General features: G+C 30.0%; 1 protein-coding gene across 1 annotated transcript; it reads right to left on the reverse strand.

Moving 5' to 3' along the window:
• Nucleotides 1–10,912: 10,912 nt before the first annotated feature.
• On the reverse strand, nt 10,913–12,084 carry LOC111040825 (52 kDa repressor of the inhibitor of the protein kinase-like). The gene is made up of 2 exons (XM_022324879.1): nt 11,326–12,084; nt 10,913–11,245 (listed from the first exon to the last, which is right to left on the reverse strand). Exons 1-2 carry the CDS (start codon nt 11,809–11,811, stop codon nt 11,132–11,134), a joined length of 600 nt encoding a protein of 199 aa, XP_022180571.1. The 5' UTR covers nt 11,812–12,084; the 3' UTR covers nt 10,913–11,131.
• Between the last annotated feature and the right edge of the window lie 8,133 nt (nt 12,085–20,217).

The raw sequence follows: 20,217 nt of genomic DNA on the forward strand, positions 1-20,217 counted from the left end.
TCATAAAAGTATTTCGCGTAATAACGATTGTCATAAGTTGAGGAGGAGCCAGTGTTTCCCCACATATTAATAACCGTGAATGTGTATTTAAAAGAGAATATTAGAATAATATCTGATTTCTGAGTGTAAAATAGTATATACAAATTTAGTATTTACCGATTTTAGTATTTGATCATCGGACAAAGAATTGCCGACTTTTTAAAAATGTTTAGAGTGGGGCATTTGCCATAGTCTGCCCCCCCCCCCAAATGAGGCCCCTGATAGACATAATAAACTATTAAAATTAAAAATTAATAAAGTAATAAATGCAATATTTTTGGAAAAAATTAACACAACTTATCGTAATATTAATAGGTAGTAGCCAGTAGGTAGTATAAACTGTAATATCAATATAAAATAATAAATCTCAAAAAAATGATGAAGTACCTACTAAATTTGAAGCCGGTATCATAGTTGATAAATATTTATTTGGTACTGATTAGTAATTGCCACCTATTATTTAACATAGTGCCGGTTTGTAGACCGTAAAATATGTTATGAATAAATAAATACAATTTAGTTAAATTTGAAATTGTCGATCATGAACACAAAAAAAGATTTTAAATCAGTGAAGTTGGCCCTTCAACTGTGTTCAAACATTTTGAAAGTTATCCTCAGAGTTAGCAAGTAGTTTACAAGAATTCGCAAGTGTGAATTATGGTGGTTATTGGAGGTAAGGGTATTGCAGGGCCAACTTCACCCAGCCCTTCAATATTAATTCTGAAAGTCCGAAACGGTTATAAAATATTTCCCTTAGTTATCAAGAGTTTGCAGGTCCAATTTCAGAATTTTGCAAGCCAGAACTTGGACCAGAGCGAGCTTTTAAAGTCTTATACCCAGTCCTTCAATGTCAACTTAGAAAATTTTTTACTGACATTTATAAAAAAAAAAACTAGTATGATTGAACATTTCGAAGGTTATTAAAATATTAAATTTTGAAAAATGTAGCATGTATAAAAAATTATAAAATAGATTTTTGATGAAAATGCCTACGGTTATTTGTTTTGAAATTAAAACAAAATAAGAAAATCATTCGATGTGAAGTCGGGTGAATATCCAAAGAGTAACAATGTCAACTTCATAAAATATTATTCAGGGTTCCCGCTTTCTTAACTATTTTGTCTGCTTTTTAATTTCCTGGAATGATGCCAAGAATATGAAATGGAACCCACATAAAAATTATTTTTTGTTTTGATGAAAAAATGTGTTCTCGGATGAGTTGTAGTAGTTGGTTTTCTGGATATTGGTTTTTTAGTGAAGTATTCGCACTAAACAAATCACCCAATGTTAATAGATTCGTTGTCTTATGAATTTGAGAACTTTACTGCCATTTGCCCATGTGTGTTGCACAAGTTTTCGCAGTGTATATATTGGTGTATTCAGGTAGTTGGTAAGTTCTGACTCTGGGGCCTTCAACTATGAAGAATCTTGTTCGGTTGATACTTTTATATGAGTCTTGTAAATGTGTAGTTGGTCATGATTTTGTTGGTCTATTAGTTCATGAAAACAAGAGGCAATGATTGAGCTTGTGGTATTGTCTTAACACTCTTAACTGTATTGTAGTTGGGTGTTTATTCTAGGTGGTATGTCCAAGGAGCATACGACGAAAAAGGGATTTTGTTGATAAGAACTGTCAATTCCGATTTTCTCTTTTGTTTTTGTGTGGGCTGCGAAAGTGGTAGATGGGGGGTCTTCGCTTTAGTTTGCTGAAAGTTGTGTTCTGAGTTTTGGTTAGATAAACGGTTTAGAAGGTTTCAGGTCTTAATAAAATATTTTACAATATTAATCAGGGGGGCCTAGGGGCCACGCCCCCAAGGCCCAAAACCCGTATTTCTAAAAAATTGTATATTGCTAACAAAAAATTACTAACAAAAAACATATTATAGTATCGACTATTATAGACCCGCGTAAAAGTATGTAATTATTGGAGGTACGTCGGTGTATGAGTTGTAAAATGCATCTACTATCTGTATGGACTACGAGAATACTAAATAACTTGGGGAAATACTAAGAATATTGTCTTGATAAGAATTGTATTGTTATTATTCTAAAAATAAATAATAAGAGTTGTAAAAATTGTTGTTTTATATTTGTTGTTATTAGTTTTGTGAAAATTATAACTATTAGCCCCCCCCCCAACCAAGTCTCTGGAACCACCCCTGATATTAATGTTGCAAATTACTTACATTTGAGGTTCTCCGGCGTTACACAAGATACTGTCTACTGGATAGTTCTAAAAGCACTATTTAGCTAGTTGGGCTAGTCCAACTATTAAATATGAAAAATAGAAGTTTTTGGTCATAGAATCCCTCATATGTAGTACAAAAAGTCTCAAGTATTCAAAAATTTGATTTTAATGAGTACCTATTTGGCTATTTATAAATTGTAAAAATCAGAATTTGAATATAAACGTAATTTAAGTATACAAAAGGGTCAGCATGCATAGTAATTACATTGTATTCAAACTTCTATAAGTATGGTAAACTTAATTAAATGTTAATAATTTGTTATGCTAAGTTTATCTTTAAATTATTTTACGAATGTTAATTAAAATAAAATATTGCTACATGGTGATTCTATGGAATTTGATGCAACATTTATATATTAATGTATTGATTAAACATGAGTATAAAAATTTTAAACATGATTATGAATGAAATCGGGAGGTTGGTAGGCTAGAAATATTTATTTTAAGTAACTATTTAAATAGTACTTAATACCACTATTGACTATATATATATATATAGCCATATAGGTCACATAGTCTGTAGATACATACAAACTGCGACTTCTTATTGAAATAATCTTCCTAGATCTTACTTCAATATCATATTGACAATATTATGTTTATATAACGATATACGTATGTACTTCAACTTCCTATTTTCTTAAAAATTATGACGTAATATCTGAGATAGATTATAGTTGTTTTACATATAAAAACGTATAATTTTATGTAGGTACATTTATATAAACAATAACACCGAGCATGATCTTACATCCTAACACTGGGCTTTAATTAGTTTAAGTTAAGTAAATAACTATTCACCTCCAAATAAAGTCTATCAAATTACAAATCAAAAATCATGACTTACTAATTTTTTCATTTTACTATAAACAATAAGCATATTATTATATTATATTACAAGATTTTTAAAATATATACTATCTAGAGATTGTGGCAATTAGACTTTTATATTAAATGTACAAAATCAATTATTTCCTATTAGGGTTTATTTTTTCTCTAGCGACAGTATAATGTGTTGTGCGTACAAATGACAAATATACGTACGTATTGACAATGTGACACAATGAATAAAAGTCGATAGTAATATGATACTGGGTAACTGAGTAAACGATATCTTGTGATATGTAAACAGTAAACAAACACAAAAATTTATTATCTTCACAGAATAGGTATACTCTTCAAACATAAAAAGAAAATGGTTACCACTTATCACTATGATGGGGGTACCTATAGAAATAAAGTAAAGTAATTGTCTTATTTTTAGAAATATAGTACCTACCTATACCTACTAAAATGTTTTTAATTAATTAACTTGTACCAACATTAATCATCAGTTATTTTGGAATACTTTTTAATCGATTAATAATTGCATTTTAAGTTTATAAATAGGAACTTAATATATCTTAGCAAGACAATTGGCGGAAATTTGCAGTGGTGAAAATTGGCAATGAAGTGCTCCTAACCTTGAGAGTTTGCGACATAATTATTGTTGATCTACCAAGGTTATTAATTATTATAAAGATTCAACTATATTGTTTCCATATATTAATCATAAATATATGTATTAAAATCAGGTCCATAGATCACTATGATTAGTATAATATAAATAAGTGAAAATATAATCACATTATAAACGAGATATTTATGATTTTTCATAAATTTAAATAAGAGTTTTTGAAGTCGAGATCTTTTGGAAATACTAGTGTCAAAGGGGGAGAGGGTGTAGAAAGTATATATTACATAATTATATATTCAACTGTGTTAGCAGTTGGTTTAAATGAAAAGAGACACTCGATGCATTCGTTTTTTAAGGGATGGTCAAACTGATCACGAAAAGATTGATCGTCTGCCCCTGTGTTAGAATTAATTTGGATATACAGGGACTCATTTCAGATCTATGTTCCCAGCACCCGTAACATTTCTGACGGAAACCCATATCAATAATTTGTGCCTCATTTTCACATCAGTTGTACCTGATTTTACCTCCACTATCAACGTCTGTACCTCAACGGTTTACTAATTTCGGTTGATGCAGTATCGAAATGTATCCTAACCTCACTAAAATTATAAGATATTTTAATTCTATAGAAACCGCCCTACATTCAAATGACTCAATAGTCATAGTCAATACCATTAATTTATGAATAACGAATTAATTAATTCGTAAATATTAAATATGTTTTTAATTTATTAAATTACAATATACTGAAGTTTATACAAATAAAATAATTATTAAGTTATCCAAATTTCCAAAAACATAAAATTACATTATAATTTATAAGTAAATATTTGTTATTTGTTTAAAAATGTTTAAGAAATAAATTAAAGTTTTTATAGCATTAAAATTTTTCAAATAAATCGTACCTATATTTACCATAATTATTAACTGATATTGTGAAGACTTCAATTTGGCAGATTGTATAGAATTGACTCTTAAAATTCCAGGTGCAGTAGATAAATTGTCATACTTCTCCCATGTGTTGTTTGCACTTCTCCAACTATGTGCGAATAGCTTGGAGTTTATTTGAGGTAAGTGGAATAAAATTAATAGTTCCTCGAAGATTATACTTTGAGAGGAGTGGGAGGTTTAAAAGTAATAACTTCCTTCATCCTTGTGTTTTCCTATATAATCGTGAAAAACTAAAAAAAAACTTCAGAAAACAGTAATATTTACGCTACAAATATTTTCAACGAAATCAATTTTGTTTTTTGCAGTATTTTTGCTACTATTTATAGACATTTTAAAAAAAAAAATCAAATATCATATACTTGCTCTCAACTATTAAATTATAGTTTAATGTACTACAAACTATATAATATACCTACCGACTACTATATTCAAAATTACAAAACCTGGAACCAAAAACGTTGAGATGACTATACCCAAACTTTTTGCCATAATTTGCAAGAAATAGGGGTAAAATTAAATAGTTAATGTATCCACAAATTTAAAATAATACGTACTGTTCAATTACAATGTTCTTAAATCTTTATACATAGAAAAACATATATCAAAATAGTTCACTATTTAGCTGATTTGTTCAACTCAATCATAAAATGTATTAGCTACACAATATTTGAAATTTTGAATATTGTATTGTGTAACAGTACTTATTCTGTTTAATTTTTTTTTAAGAAGATAACAAAGACCACTGAACAAGTTCGTGTGGGACCCATGAGTTCATAATTTGAAATATAAATTCATTCAATCATTTATTGAATACAATTAAATAATTACAATTTACATAGATATTTCTCACATGACTAACTAAAGTATCATTATAAATTATAATTAATAAATCAGGGCTTGAAACCGAAAATATTTTTTCCTATTTCGATTTCGGTTTTAATTGTTTTAACCGATGTTTAAAATCGGTATCCAATATCGGTTTCAAACCCCAAAATAAGTACATATTTTTATCTTTGTCTATATATAATATATAAATATAAACATATACGTATACATATTATATATTATATATACGTATACATATTATATATTATATATAATATTACATAAGTAATATTACACAACTCCATTCAATAAGCTTCATCATCACTATATTATGTAAGCTTAATAGATCCGTTGACATTTAACGGATAGACGTTCAGATACACAGTTAGAGCCATATTTTTTTGGTCGAGCTACTCGAAATTTTTTTAAAGATAAATATTTATAATTGTACAAAAAGAGAGTACAAAAATCTTTTTACGTATTAACCTTTACAGCCACAAATTATCTGTAGAATAAAGAGATTTTTAGAAAAGAAGTATTTCCATCAGAATTTTATTAGTTCATAATATTGTTTGTAGTGATAATTTTGGTTTTTAATATTTTTACTGCCAAAAGTATCGTTGACATAATGACATTGTTGCAAGCAAAAAGGTTTTGTTCGTATTTTGTGTAAAATGAAAAGACCCAATTTTTTTGGCATAGACCAAACTGTTGTACGTTTTCTACTAATCCACAGTAGGCATCAAAAAATCGAACTTTGCATCTTAGCAGAAATAATCGGCTAATTTTGAAATTCAATACATTGTCTAGTAGTTAATTGGACCCAGATTGATCTTGGAAAATTGAAGGTGTCAGCTTTTGATTTTTGCTCATTAGATGCAGAAAATATTATTCAAAATAACATGTGTTTCATTTTTTTTTCTTATAATATAAGGAATGGAAATTTGAGTTCATGTTTCTCATTAATAGGAACTATTTCATATTTCTCGTTACTATATTTGAAACAGAATGCGTTCCATGCTTCGTTCGTATAAAAGAAACGCGTTCCTTCTCAACACTGATTGTAATTCAGTGTTAAAAGTTAAAAGTTTAATAAAAAGCGATGCACCTATAATGTTATAATGTAGGTTAACATTATTTAATACTTGAAAACTATATTATAGCTTACCACAGTTTAGTACCACTAGATTTTTTTTTATTTTAAACTTTTAATGGTTATAATTTATTAATTATTATTAAATGCATTCACTAAGTGTATTAAGAATATTGTTAATGATTTAAGCATGCAAATTTTAAAATAATAGAAAAAGAATAATATTTTTTTTCATACATTTTCATATTTAATTTTGGTAAGCATAGGTGGGTATTATTTAGAGCCAAATGCTAATACCTACTCATTTTTAGAAGATTTTTATAAGTTTTCTCTTAAAAGACTTTGTACGTCGAACATGTAAATTCTATACGTATTTCATGTAGCTGAAGGAGGTAGGTACATCATAAAATATTATAATATGAGTGTTTAAATGATTTCTTAGTAAACTGAACATCTTTAATGAACAAGTTACAGACAAGTAATAGGTACATTTATAAATCAGTTTTTCTTTGGAACCATTCTGTATTTTATGTTATGAAAACATAATCATAAACATAATTATTAATTAGATAATTTTTGAAATCATTTTAAGACCTTTAGAATAACGAATGAGAACACATTTTATTCGTGCATAGTAATTTTAATTTACAAATTGTTCATTAATTACTGAAAATGATACTAATTTCGTGATTTCACTGTTACATTTTTTTTGTGTAGTAGGAAGAGTTACTTAAGCCAAATAGGTACATATGTATCATACATATTTTTTGTTCATGATAAACTTATTCTGGTTCTATAAAATTTAATATTTAGTTGTCACTTTTCCTGCATTAAAAAAATAATAGTAATAATAATCTTAAGGAGACCCAGAGAGGCCACTTCATATAATTTTGAAAGGTGTACTTTGACGACGTTAATAGACGGCGCTAAACGCCCAAGGCACTTTTTATACGTATAAAGAATCACAATTAAGAGCCATAATAAGTGGATGTGGGGAGGTTCAGAAGAAAATGCTATCGTGGCACAAATTATTATAATATACACTGAAATGGTTGGCGAGTATACCACCCGGCATAATATATTAAATATTAATGTTACATTTTATACATGCGTATGCAACGACCTGCACGTTTAATGTTTAAGTCGCATAGTTATAGGCGTTATAACGTACAATTCGTAAAAGACTATACCTACTGTATAGAAATCTGCAGATTGAATAAATATTTTAAATTAAAAATAGCCTAAAATGGTTATACATTAAGACAGCGAAACACCTCTATACCAGCAGCATTCATCTATATAGGTATTGAAAATTAAGCGTAGCTTATCGTACTTCAGACGCTAGGGAAAAAACATAAGCCAGTGGTTAATTGTTAAAAAAAAAAACCGTTAGATAACGGTAGGTACCCATACTAATCTATACTACGTCGAGCGTGTGTTCAAATCATAATAGTTTTTTGGGACTTCGGTATAATAAAATGTTTGCCGTTCAAAGTAATACGTCTAAAATACCGGTGTCCGTAATATTATAGTGCAGTGCACAACCGAAGTAAGACGAAAGGCCGAACGACTTTTTTAAAGTAATTTTCTTTACAACTTTGCTGCAACACGGTAACCATTACGCGAGGTGATGTATCACTATATAGGTGAGCATGTGTGTGTGTGTGTGTGTGTGTGTGTGTGTGTGTGTGTTGTACGTATGTGAAGGGGTAATTTGTAGGTGAGCATGCCCGCTCACAAGTCACGGTCTTTTATTATTTTGAGTTCGCGTCCACCCACTCACTGCCGCCCTAAGCGCTCCTTCACGAACATTTTATTTTGCATAGCTGCCTCGAGGCAGCTGCAGGGTCCGCGACACATCTATTATATTATTATCGTGACTGCACGGCGATCACGTGATGACGATCCCCGTCGCTCCCGTGACTTCCATGGCACCTGTACCGTAGTGTTATATTTTATTATTATATACAATATCCACGGTCGGCTTTTAAATACACGGTGAGAAGAAATACAAAAAAAAAAATATAAAGTGTAAATGCATAAAACGTGCTCGGTACAGTGCCCACGAATAAAAACCCATATAAGGGTAGGCACTTGATGGTATAATAAACAGGCATAGGTATTATATATTTTATAAATATATTTATATGGTTCTATACATACGCCTGCCCTAATCGATGATTCGGGTTTCACGTTCACGTGGGTTTACGACACTGCGTGCATTATTATCGACAACATCAAGCGTCAAGTTTTTGTGCCAAACACGATCGTAATATATAGTATAAAAATGTATAATATTATTATGTTTCCAGATAACCGAAAAATATGGCATTTAAAAAAATTCTCTCTGGTAAGTATAATATAAACTACATTTTCAGTATAGCTGACAATACTTCACTTTGTTCAAATCTAACTGCATTATATGCAAGTTATGTGCTAGAAGGTCTTGCCATATTATTAATAAGCTGTTAAAGATCTTCTGCAAGTAGGTCCCGGTGTTAACATCAATTCCGGAGAGATCTTTCTCAGGCCTAGATAGTATTCGGTGGTGCTTGCAATCTGTTTTTAAGTCACAGAGTTCAAAAAATGACTGTATTAAGGTTGCCATATTTTATGAATATAATGTCATTGTTAGGTGTGACTTAAAATTTAGAAAAAACAATTTTAATAATCTAACAAGGGAGTCGAGAAAAAAACAATAAATATTATAATAAAAAAAATAAATACGTTAGACATAGTCCTTAAGTCGAGATCCCCCACCGGCGGATACGTGATGCCCGTGATGACGTATCGGGTGCAGATGATGTTGATATGTATTTAGTCTTGGGCTACAACAGATCACCTCAACGACTTTGGCACGGCTGGTGCTACGCAGCGGACGAGTGTCGCGGGTGCGTGATGATGACCGTGACGGCTGCAGAAGCGACGACGATTGACGTCAAGTGGCTAATGTGCCTACTATGTTTTACTTACCTTGTTGCAAGGTGCTAAAGATAATTGTTGTGACCGCGAAGACCAAAACACATAGTGAGCGAACACTATTATATCGATTCCGCGGAATCACCGGTGATAGAAAGCCCGATTCGAAAAATAGAGAATCGGTGGACCGCACAGCTGTCCTAATACTCTCCGTTGTTTTCGCCCGGCCGTTAGAGCCGCACTTGCTTCCGGTGGCCGGACCGTGGTGGAGTCGCGTATCATCGAACTCTGAAACGTTTTGTTTCCGCGGGACCAGCGCTACTGACTTCCGTGTTCCTAGGTTCTAGCTATTTCACATTCGTGCCATCATTAAACCATCGTGTTCTACGAATCTCTAGGGAAGTGCGTATTAACTTGGAATGTAAAAATCTGAACAGTAAAATTTAGGACGGTATAAATCTGTACAGTAAAAATCTGGAATTTAATAACTACAAATCCATACAATTCTGGACATTAAAAATCTGGAATATATTATAATTTTGTATTTCGTAAAAATCTGGACAGTGACCTACTTTTGGTAGTGTTGCATAAAAAGTCGATGGATATTTTCATTTTTTTTGTTCGAGCGCAGAGCAGCGAGAATTCCAGATTTGAAACGTACAGGTTTTTACATTCTAGATTTTTATGTGAACCCATTGGAAGTGAGAAACTTTTTCAGAAATTTGATGGGCTGGGTCTAGAACAGCTCACACAATGTCATTCTAAAATTAATAAATTCCTCTCTCTACTAAGAATCCTAAATGTTCATTAAAACATCTGTTTTTAAACAAGATTTATTTTATTATTTTCAAAAATGAAATATTTCAGGAAAATAAACTGTATAACATATTTAAAAAACAGTCAAACAGTTAAAATCATCTTGGTAAAATGATCGTGGTATAGATAACAGTCATAACCTTTCAGAAGCGACGTACCTATTTCAAAGCTGACTTTTTAACCAAACATGCGTATTTTTGTGATTACAGTTTGTCTTATTAATATTATATGGTAAAGACTGTTTCGTCGACCTTTTTCTTATTATTACTATATTTATCGTGAACTTTTTGAGTTTTTTTTTTGTAAACATATACTCTACCTACTCTTTGTGGTATGTTGTGATATACTAGTAGTCTCACCCGACGTTGCCCGAGTCAAAGATTTGTTTTTTCAATAAATATATATGTTATATTTATTCTAGTTATAATTGTAATATAATATTTTACCAATGGCAACTATTTAGATAAACAAAAACAATTTTCTTTTCCGTAAGCTGAAAAAAATCATGTTTAAAATGCATCCTTTAGCTGCCTACATTAGTTGACAGTGGCGTACATTCAAATTTGATCTGGGGGGGGTTTAAAAAAAATAACCAACACTAAAACTTTCCCTTTAAAAATACCCATTTTCTTAACAATCAAATACATTACACGTATAAATATTAATAGGCAAAACAGCAAAACAAATACAAAGGTTTACATAACTCATGGCAGTAAAATATTATTTAATATGCACATAGTAAATACAGATAATTATATATATATATTATATTATTAATTATTTATAACAAAAATTCTAATCTCCTTTTTTTATTGGATAGTTCAACCAGCACTTCATCAGGAGTAATTGAATCATTTTTATTGATCGATAGCATAGCTAGACCATTAAGTCTTCCCTATCAAAATGAATTACAACATTAAATTAAGTTGAATCATTATAATCATTAATACTTTTATTTAAATTAAACATACCTACCTCAGAAGTAGAGTTGCGTAAGTAAGTTTTTATTCTCTTGAGAGTTGAGAATGTCCTTTCATTAGTGGCAGAAGAAACTGGTAAAGTTGCTAATATTTTAAGTAACTTAAAAATATTTGGGTACATGGCTTCATTACATATGTAAATAGCGTCCATTGCATTTTTTGGTTTATCCGTTTCTGATAAACATTTAAGTTTTCGTTGCCAAAGTTTGAACTCATTTTTGAATACCTCATCACAATTTCCAATATCTTCTAGATCTTCGATATACTGTTTTGTAAGAGATATAAAATCTTCTTCAAAACCACTTTCTTTGAATAAGGAATGGAAGCTTGTCAATGTACTTTGGTGATTTGTAAATCTTTCTTCCAATTCATTAATGAATTTGTCTATGTACGGAATAAATACTGATACACGATAAAATATTTCTGGATCGTTTGTTTGAATGTTACACCTGTTGGTTTGTCTTTTTGATATTCTTGGCATGTTTATCGCAATGTCAATTTTCTCAGCCAGTGATTTATATATTAATATGTACCTATGCAATTAACTGACTGTGTACGATCAAGTGTACATACTACATAATATAGTGTACATATTTTAAGTGTATATACGGCAACCATAATTTCGTTTTGAAATCTTTTTTCGTTGTTGGTAAAGTATAGTGTTTACTCAATAGTCATATTATTATGACGTTTGTTTGTCCGTGTATCATAAGAAATTCATCAATAATATCACATATTTTTTTTTTTTTTTTGGTCCTGGGGGGGGGGTTTGAACCCGAAAACCCCCCCCGTATGTACGCCACTGTTAGTTGACAAAAAAGCTATAAAGTATAAACTGTACCCTCTTAGTCTCGAGGAATCTATTGATATAACTTTTATTGAAAACGGTTCAGTAGTTTTTGAGTCTATTAACTTCAGATAAACATATTATATTCATTTTTTGCTGTATACCCCGACTTCTCAGATGAAAAAATATAAAATATAGCGATTTACAGGTGTATCTTTGTTTTGGTGTACCTCCGATAACGGGAAGAATTGCGTTGGCATACTTCGCTTTGTGAACTAATTCGATCAAGATTGACAATTTACCTGTGACCATATAGGTCACATAGACTGATAAACTTAACCCGGTGTTTATCGACCTATGGTACGCGTACCACTAGTGACACATTAAAAGCTCATAGGTCGGACCGAAAGTGAAGAAAACTTCCCTTTATAAAAAAATTGGAATGGATCATTCACATTAAATATTATTTGGTTTATTTAATATTAATAAAAGGTAACATAAATAAAAATTGTACATATTTAATTTTTATTTGGTGTATCAAATTAATCATTAATTCAATTTAGAAATTTACCTTTTATATTGTCATAATTTCAAAGTTTTTAATAAAATAAAAATGCATTCATATGAAACAACGTACCTATGCATTTTTGATAGGCAAAAAACGTTATTTAGTCAAGTGGTTATGAAAATGTTTAAGCTGTATGGGTGGTACGCAGATTTAAAAAGGTTGAGAACGGCCGACCTAACCTATATACCGAGTATCTAACTATCTTTCAGGTACCTAGGTACTACACAAAATTTTAAGCAAATTTCTTATCTTTATTAGTTGTATGTATTTGTATGTTCCCAGTTCGTTTATCCACAGTAAATATTTTTGCTCAAGTGGGTATGTTCCACTCGGAGGACGTTGATTTAAAGTATACCTAAGAATATTTACCATGTACATACTAAATATTTTTTTTTCAACAAACCTTACTAGCAAATACATATTTACTAAATTTTGGTGTTTCATTAAACTGGAAGAAGGATGCTATGAAATTAAATATATTAGATAACGAGTTATAGAACAAATAAATATCTACCTATAATGAACGATTTAAAACAGTTAACATTCTACATTTCGGTTGATCCTAATGATTTAAAATCATATATAAAATGTAATGAAATACTACACTTAGAGCTTTAACGTAGTATGGCACCTGTATTGAGGTTTTTGAAACGAGAAAATAAGCCAGAATGTGAAACTCATCGATCGTAAAAAGCTTTGAACTTAAACTCAATTCTATAAAAGTAATGTGTAATATAGCTCAAGGATCATTCAACAGCCATCTTCGAAGTCATTCGATTTATCCCAAGTGTATCCCAATGTATCCTAAATGTCAGGAAAAGTAATGCAGTCGGCACCAAATTTAATGAAACAAATATTGACTTGACAACCGTCCAGTTAGTCGATCAAGATCATAATCTGATAGATCATTTTAGTGAGATATTGACAATCGTGCTACATATTAAACGCAACGAGTCTTGAGATGTGATTAAAAATCATTATAAACCCATTACTTCAAATTAGTTCAACTATAGTTATATGACTAAATGCCACCGGTAACATCAAATAAAATAAAAAAATTTACCCGGAAAAATAAAAAAAAATTACAAGCTTTGGGTTATAAATTACAGTAGAATGCCAGGGAGTGATATTTTAGATATAAGTTCAGCGTATGAAACGGATTCTAAAATTACGAAAATTGAATATCATTCGTATACACCATCGCCTAATAATAATAATGAAATACGTGTATCAATCCAGCAATCGGAAGTTTATCCATACACGAAAAGTTTATTTTTATTAAGGAAGAATATCGGAAGCTGACAAAGTGAAACTAACTAATAATGGTTACTAATTTACTATTATCTATTCGAATAAATACGATTATAAATCAATCGGTTAAAAGTAGATAGGTAGTACATATTGTGTTCTTGGAATTACTGGCTCGTTGAAAAACACACCAGATAACTATAACTGTTATGAAAATTCTGGCTGTAGTTTTAAAAATGCATCACAACCAGCAAACGATAAAGGTGAATTTAGCGCTTGCATTTCATTGAAATATTAGTTAAGTTTGTTTGAAGACTATAAAAAAATATTAGATAATTCTAGATTGGAACTAATATTAACTTGAAGTCATATTGATTTAAATGCGTTAAGTAAGCTTTAAAAATGGCGGAACTATTACTGCTACAGGTAAAGTTGTTTTCAATAAAATAGTCTGGAAGGTTCCACGTATATTACTATTGACGATGAAGAAAGGTTAAAGTTATTGAAACTTGTAGAAAAAGAAAAAAGTTTGTTTATTCCTTAGATCTTTTGAAACTTTTGAATATCCTGAACTCAGAACTCCTAAAAAAGTTGTATAGAACTTGGAAACTGCTTCAAAATTAGAAAAACCACGATTTATCATAATTGGGTTACAGAAATAACGCAAGAAATTCAATATCAAAAGATTGTAGTTTATTTGATCATTTTAATCTAACAAACTTTAATTTATTTCTATACTCAATAGTTTATTCTTATGATGATTTAAATTTAAATTTTGTAAAAAATTGTCACCTTATTATATGTTATTTGTACATCGTTTCAAGAATCGTACTATGAAAAAAGTAAAATATAATACCCAATATTGAGTCCTTCCACTTTTCTATCGGACCCTCCAAATATAACTATCTATACTTCAAAACAGAATGATTTAGCTACAGCCTCAGCAGTGGATGTTTTGTTGGAAATTGAGGCATCGAAATCCTTTACAGGGGTAACTGTTTATTGTTTGTTAATTCGTGATCGTATTGTAGAATATGTACTTTTTACTAAAGAAGTAAGAAAACGTGTGTAAATATAATTTAAAATTAATTTATAACAACAAGAAAGTTTATTTAATAATTTATGTCCTTTACTTGAAATATTATTTTAGTACCTAAGGTTTGATAGAAAAAAGAATTGGTGTTTACGTGGTAAATATTTTTGTGTGAGGAGCAAATAGATAGACAATAAGTATGTAATCTCCGTGATGTGGGATACGGTAAATCAATGTTTTCCGAGTTTAACATTCCTCCTTGAGCAAAAATATTTACCTCGGAAAAACGAACTGTAAACATACAAATACATACTACTTATGTTGGACCACAAAACTAACACAATATAATGAATACGTTATATCCTATCCGTGTCTTAAGTCTTTATTGGATGGAGCGAAGCTATACCCCACTGGGCTATCCCCCAGTGGCCAGTTCGACACAATTCATTATTGCTATCTCCTCCGAAACTACAGAACCAATCTTCATGAAACTATTGGTTTCATTAGTGGTTACTGGTTTCAGTATCTGGTGTACTTTTTACACCAGGCGTTCTGATGCTAAAAATGTTTATACAGTTACAGCATAAAAAATTGTATGTGCGAAACTTACTAAATGAACTATACTATGACAGGACACCGGGATGAGTTGCAAAGCTTGTGGAACTTGTATCAAGAAAATTGTTTTAGTTAAAAATATAAATATTTTTGGATGTTAAATTTTATAAGAAACCATAATATATTTTGTGCTTTATCGCTGTCCCCCAATTTTGTCCATGGACACACTTAATAATTATTTATGGCCCAAATAAAATTATCTTACTATATTGTATTCCTATTAATTACAGTTTATTTCGTCATGTTCAAAATAATGAAACATTTTAAATTTTAATAGTATTTAATTTATAAATATTAAAACTAGATATTAGTTACTATTTGATAAAAAAAATTTGGTAAAGTGTCCTCGGTAACAATGTTTTGTGCCAACAAACTTGACATACATCACATTCAAATGTTAACATAAAAAATGCATTCATTTTTTTTTTAAGCTCTATAATATAATATACTATTAAAATATTTAAATATCCTTTGACTGGGGAAGATAGCGTTTTGGGTCTGCGTTTTGGGTTAGCTTAGTGGTAGAGCAATCACTCAGCAAGGGTGAGACCTGGGTTCACGAGGTCCGGCGCCTTAATTTTTGAAGTTTTTTTTTCCTCAGAACAATTAAAAACACACTTCGATATCATAGAAATAATTATAATTGTTCATGCCTAAATTTCATATGAATGCAACATTTATAACAATATAACAATTTATTTAATAAAATGAATACTAAAGAAACCCCAAGTTATAGTAATAAAAGTATTATCATGCCTGGCTCATGGGGTGAGTGACATGGGCACACGCCTATAGCTGCACTTTAGTAGGTGGTGGCATTTTCAAACCAGTGATAATATTATTATTTGCCTAGTGCATTATTTTCGCTATAGCCGGCCCTGAGTATTATAGCATAATTTTGCTAAAAAAAAAATTTTAAATACCAAGTACATAAAATATAGATTTTGAATGAAAAAAATAACGTGAAAAAAAACATTTTTATTCAAATAATGCATTACAATTGTATTATTTAACAATTGTTTGCATTTTTTTTCACTTTAGAACCAGAAACCATATTCAGAATTTCAGATTTTGAATTAGAGTAACGAAATATATATATCAGTGTTTCAGCTATTTAGGCAGTATTATTTTTCACAACGAAAAAAAATAAATAAATCAACAACAAGAAATTATCAAAAACAAATATTTAGAACAATCAATATTTAAATAGAACGTAACCGAATAATGAAAAATTAAGAAATTTATAAGCAGCTGGCGAAACGTAATATGTTAAAAATAATATTTATAGCCAAAGTAATAATATTTCATAGATTGAATAATTGTAATCCCTTTACCAATGTGCATTCATAATACACCTACTACATAGAAAAAAAGAAAAAGTTAAATAGTATCAGATTTCTTTAAATTGTATAGTTGGTATTTATTATTATAAGTGATTCCATATCTGTATCAGGTCGCCATTGGTGTGAGTTATACTAAATCAGCGGTCGCCAACCGGTGGTCCACAGAAAAATAGCTAAAAATCAGCTAGAAATAAGTAAAGACTTGTAGTGACTACATTGGATCCAAAATTTCACAAAATAAATAAAAATAAAACATTTTTTTATTGTTTTATGTATGTATTTTTTTTATATTAATTTGGTGTAACATTTATCAGTAATGGAACCTTATTCAAGTAAAAAGCTATACGTGGTCCGTAGAATTTAGAATATTAATTTAGTGGTCCGCAAGGTCCAAAAGGTTGGCGACCGTTGTACTAAATAATGTTGTAACCACGTGTTACAACATAACATTGAGCAATTTATAGAGAATTTAAATTTTAAATTTTTGTTTTAAATTTTTTCTGTAAATGTGGAAAAAAAATTGAAAATTGAAAATCAGTTGAGTCTAAAAGCTTGAAAATGTTATACAAGTCTTATCATATGTTGTTATAATAGCAGTTTAAACATATTTAAAAAACTAGGCAAGAAATTGGTTTAATAAGCATTTAAAGTTCAAATTCTTACAAAATCTCAAAAATTCACAATTTATTTTATAGTTAAAAACTTATAAAATGTTAAATTTGTATAACTAAGCACTGAAAAATGAAATAAGGTTCTCTGTTCGAGTAGTTCATACTGTAACCAAAAAATCTAAAAATATATAAACGCCGTTTTTTTTATAGATATTTAAGTTTAAATTTGGATGAAATTAGATATTTAAATGATGAATATCGATTTTAGTTATTTCGTTATAATTAAAAAATGTTATTCGTGGGTACCTTTCCAAATACAATATTTTTCTACAAAATGAATTCAACCCTCTGTATTACTAATGGTAAAATAAATTACTTTAATAGCAATAATATCGTATAGTATACTTAATAATATATAAGCTGGCAACCATTTTCAATCAGATTATTTTTTTACATACAATGATTTAACATCATTGAATTCAAATTTAACTTATCTATTACAGTGACCCACACAACACCTGGTGTAGAGCAGAGAGGTACCCGATTCCCCACCTTTTTATATAATAAGATGCAATACTGAAGTTAAACATAAAGATTATTTTAAATTTTAAATAATTTATATTGCTTATGGGTATTAGTTTACGATAGTGATACATCGAAAAATATTTTGCTACCCAATCCAACTTAATCCATCCAATAAATTGAACGTTCTCCAAACTGGTTAGACCTGCATACCTACACCCGGTATAGGTACATTTAAGACCACTTTGTTTAATTTTATATAGTGTAACTGTCTATTTTTTTTACTGTATAGGTACTCCAGTCTTAAAAATTAGATGCCTAAAAAATGTATATCACCCTCGTGTAAATTATAAATATGCTCGTTTAAACAGATAACTTTACTGTGATATTAAGTTTTATATCTCGAGAGGTGAAAGGGTGACTACTGACCACGACATTTCATATTCTTTTACAATTTTAATCATGTCATAGTTTGTGGTTTAAACTTTAAATACATTGTCAGAAAATTAACTCAAATAGAAAATTGAACGAATGTGGTGTACTTGATATTTTATATACAATGTTTGGAAATGTTGAACAGTGTTTTATTTAACTTTAAATTTTCAACAACTCGACGGCATAGTTATTAATTATCAACGAATACAATTACGAATAACTTATTTTATTTCAAACTTTCTACATTGTCCCCAAAACATATTGTTATTATAATAAACACGTAGGTAGGTTCGTAACTACGTTCATAGGTACCTGTATTATATTCGACTGACGACGACGTTCCATGTGATAGAACTTTTATCCCAAGCGTTAAAATATTATTATATTTAGGCATCCTGGGGAGGTTATTATTAATGACCATAAAGTCGACGGTAACCACCATCACACGACATTACTCACATTATATAATATGATTATTAAACCCATATTATAGTGCGTTTACCATAGTGTACGTACGTTTGCCCGGGCCTATTATGCTGCGCGGTCCTCGTTCATCCAAGTGCACATCGTCGTCGTCGTCGTCATCGTGTCGTACACATATTATACTATATTGTTTTGTTCAAATTATTCACACACGCGTCGTTTACGTCTGTGCGTGACTAAATAATGATCTCAAAATAATATTTTACCACCGAGCAATAAAAATATTGATCGTTGTAAGTTTGACCGAAACAATTTTTATAGTTTTCAAAAATAATTGGTAACCATTACTATAATCTTTAGGTTTTAATTGTGTGTGACTAACTGTATACTGTTCATGTAAGGCTATTCTTGGTAGGGTGAACTTGATTTTATAAGCTTAAAATGATCGCATGGTCTACATGAAACGTTCCAAGAGAAACGAACTTAGTGCCTAGAGCTTATTATAATTTACGAGTATATTTTATGCAGATAGTATTGAAAAAATTCTGTGGCCAGATTCAATACAGTTTTGTTAACGTGTTGTCCATGTTTTTAATTTAAACTTTAAAAAAATGTGGATGAGAGGTGACTGCTCTACTGTACAGCAGTCAGTAGATGTCGAGTGTACCTTTTCTTTACCTTGATTAGGTCACTATAATGGATTTGCTGAATTTGAATTCTTGCATATAAAGTGAAATTCCACAAAAATTGTTTTTACGTCAAGGTTTCATTCTTCTCGAATAATAATTTACAGCAAAATAATTGAAATCGCTGTAACAGGGTTAGAGAATATGTTATATATAGGTAATTTGAAGGTATTTAGAGCCCTTTGAATTATATTTTGACCGTAGCTCGGGAGCTTCAGGGTCAGGCAATATAGATCAAATACTAAGTTCTAGTTCATAAGTTTAAATGTTACACAGTTCTTGTGAAATGCAAGTATAAAGCAACGAAAGTCTTACAAATAACATGGTCATCCGAAGTTCGATGTTGTTGTCCCAGAACTATCGAACTTATCATCGTGTGTTAGCCATATATTCCTTATTAATAATAAATAATAATAAGTTAGTATCAATAATTATCCTCTACATCGTTATTCCTTCGTCTTCGTTAACCAAAACGTTAACATTTAAAGTTCAAATAATTATAAAAAAAGATGTGGTATTACATTTTGGGTCTTAGTAAGAACTAATTATGAGGAACCTAGAATTAAATGTTCAATCATTAACTCTAAACATTTAAAATATTCTATATTTGTAACAT

Source organism: Myzus persicae, unplaced genomic scaffold (assembly GCF_001856785.1).
Source record: "Myzus persicae strain clone G006 unplaced genomic scaffold, MPER_G0061.0, whole genome shotgun sequence".
Classification (NCBI taxonomy): Eukaryota; Metazoa; Arthropoda; class Insecta; order Hemiptera; family Aphididae; genus Myzus; species Myzus persicae.

What these genes read in the sequence shown, in the direction of transcription:
- LOC111040825 (XM_022324879.1), bottom strand. Translation starts at nt 11,811, where the DNA reads ATGCCAAGAATATCAAAAAGACAAACCAACAGGTGTAACATTCAAACA. An exon ending in TACGCAACTCTACTTCTGAG is followed by an intron (nt 11,246 to 11,325) that starts GTAGGTATGTTT and finishes TCATTTTGATAG; the next exon opens with GGAAGACTTAATGGTCTAGC.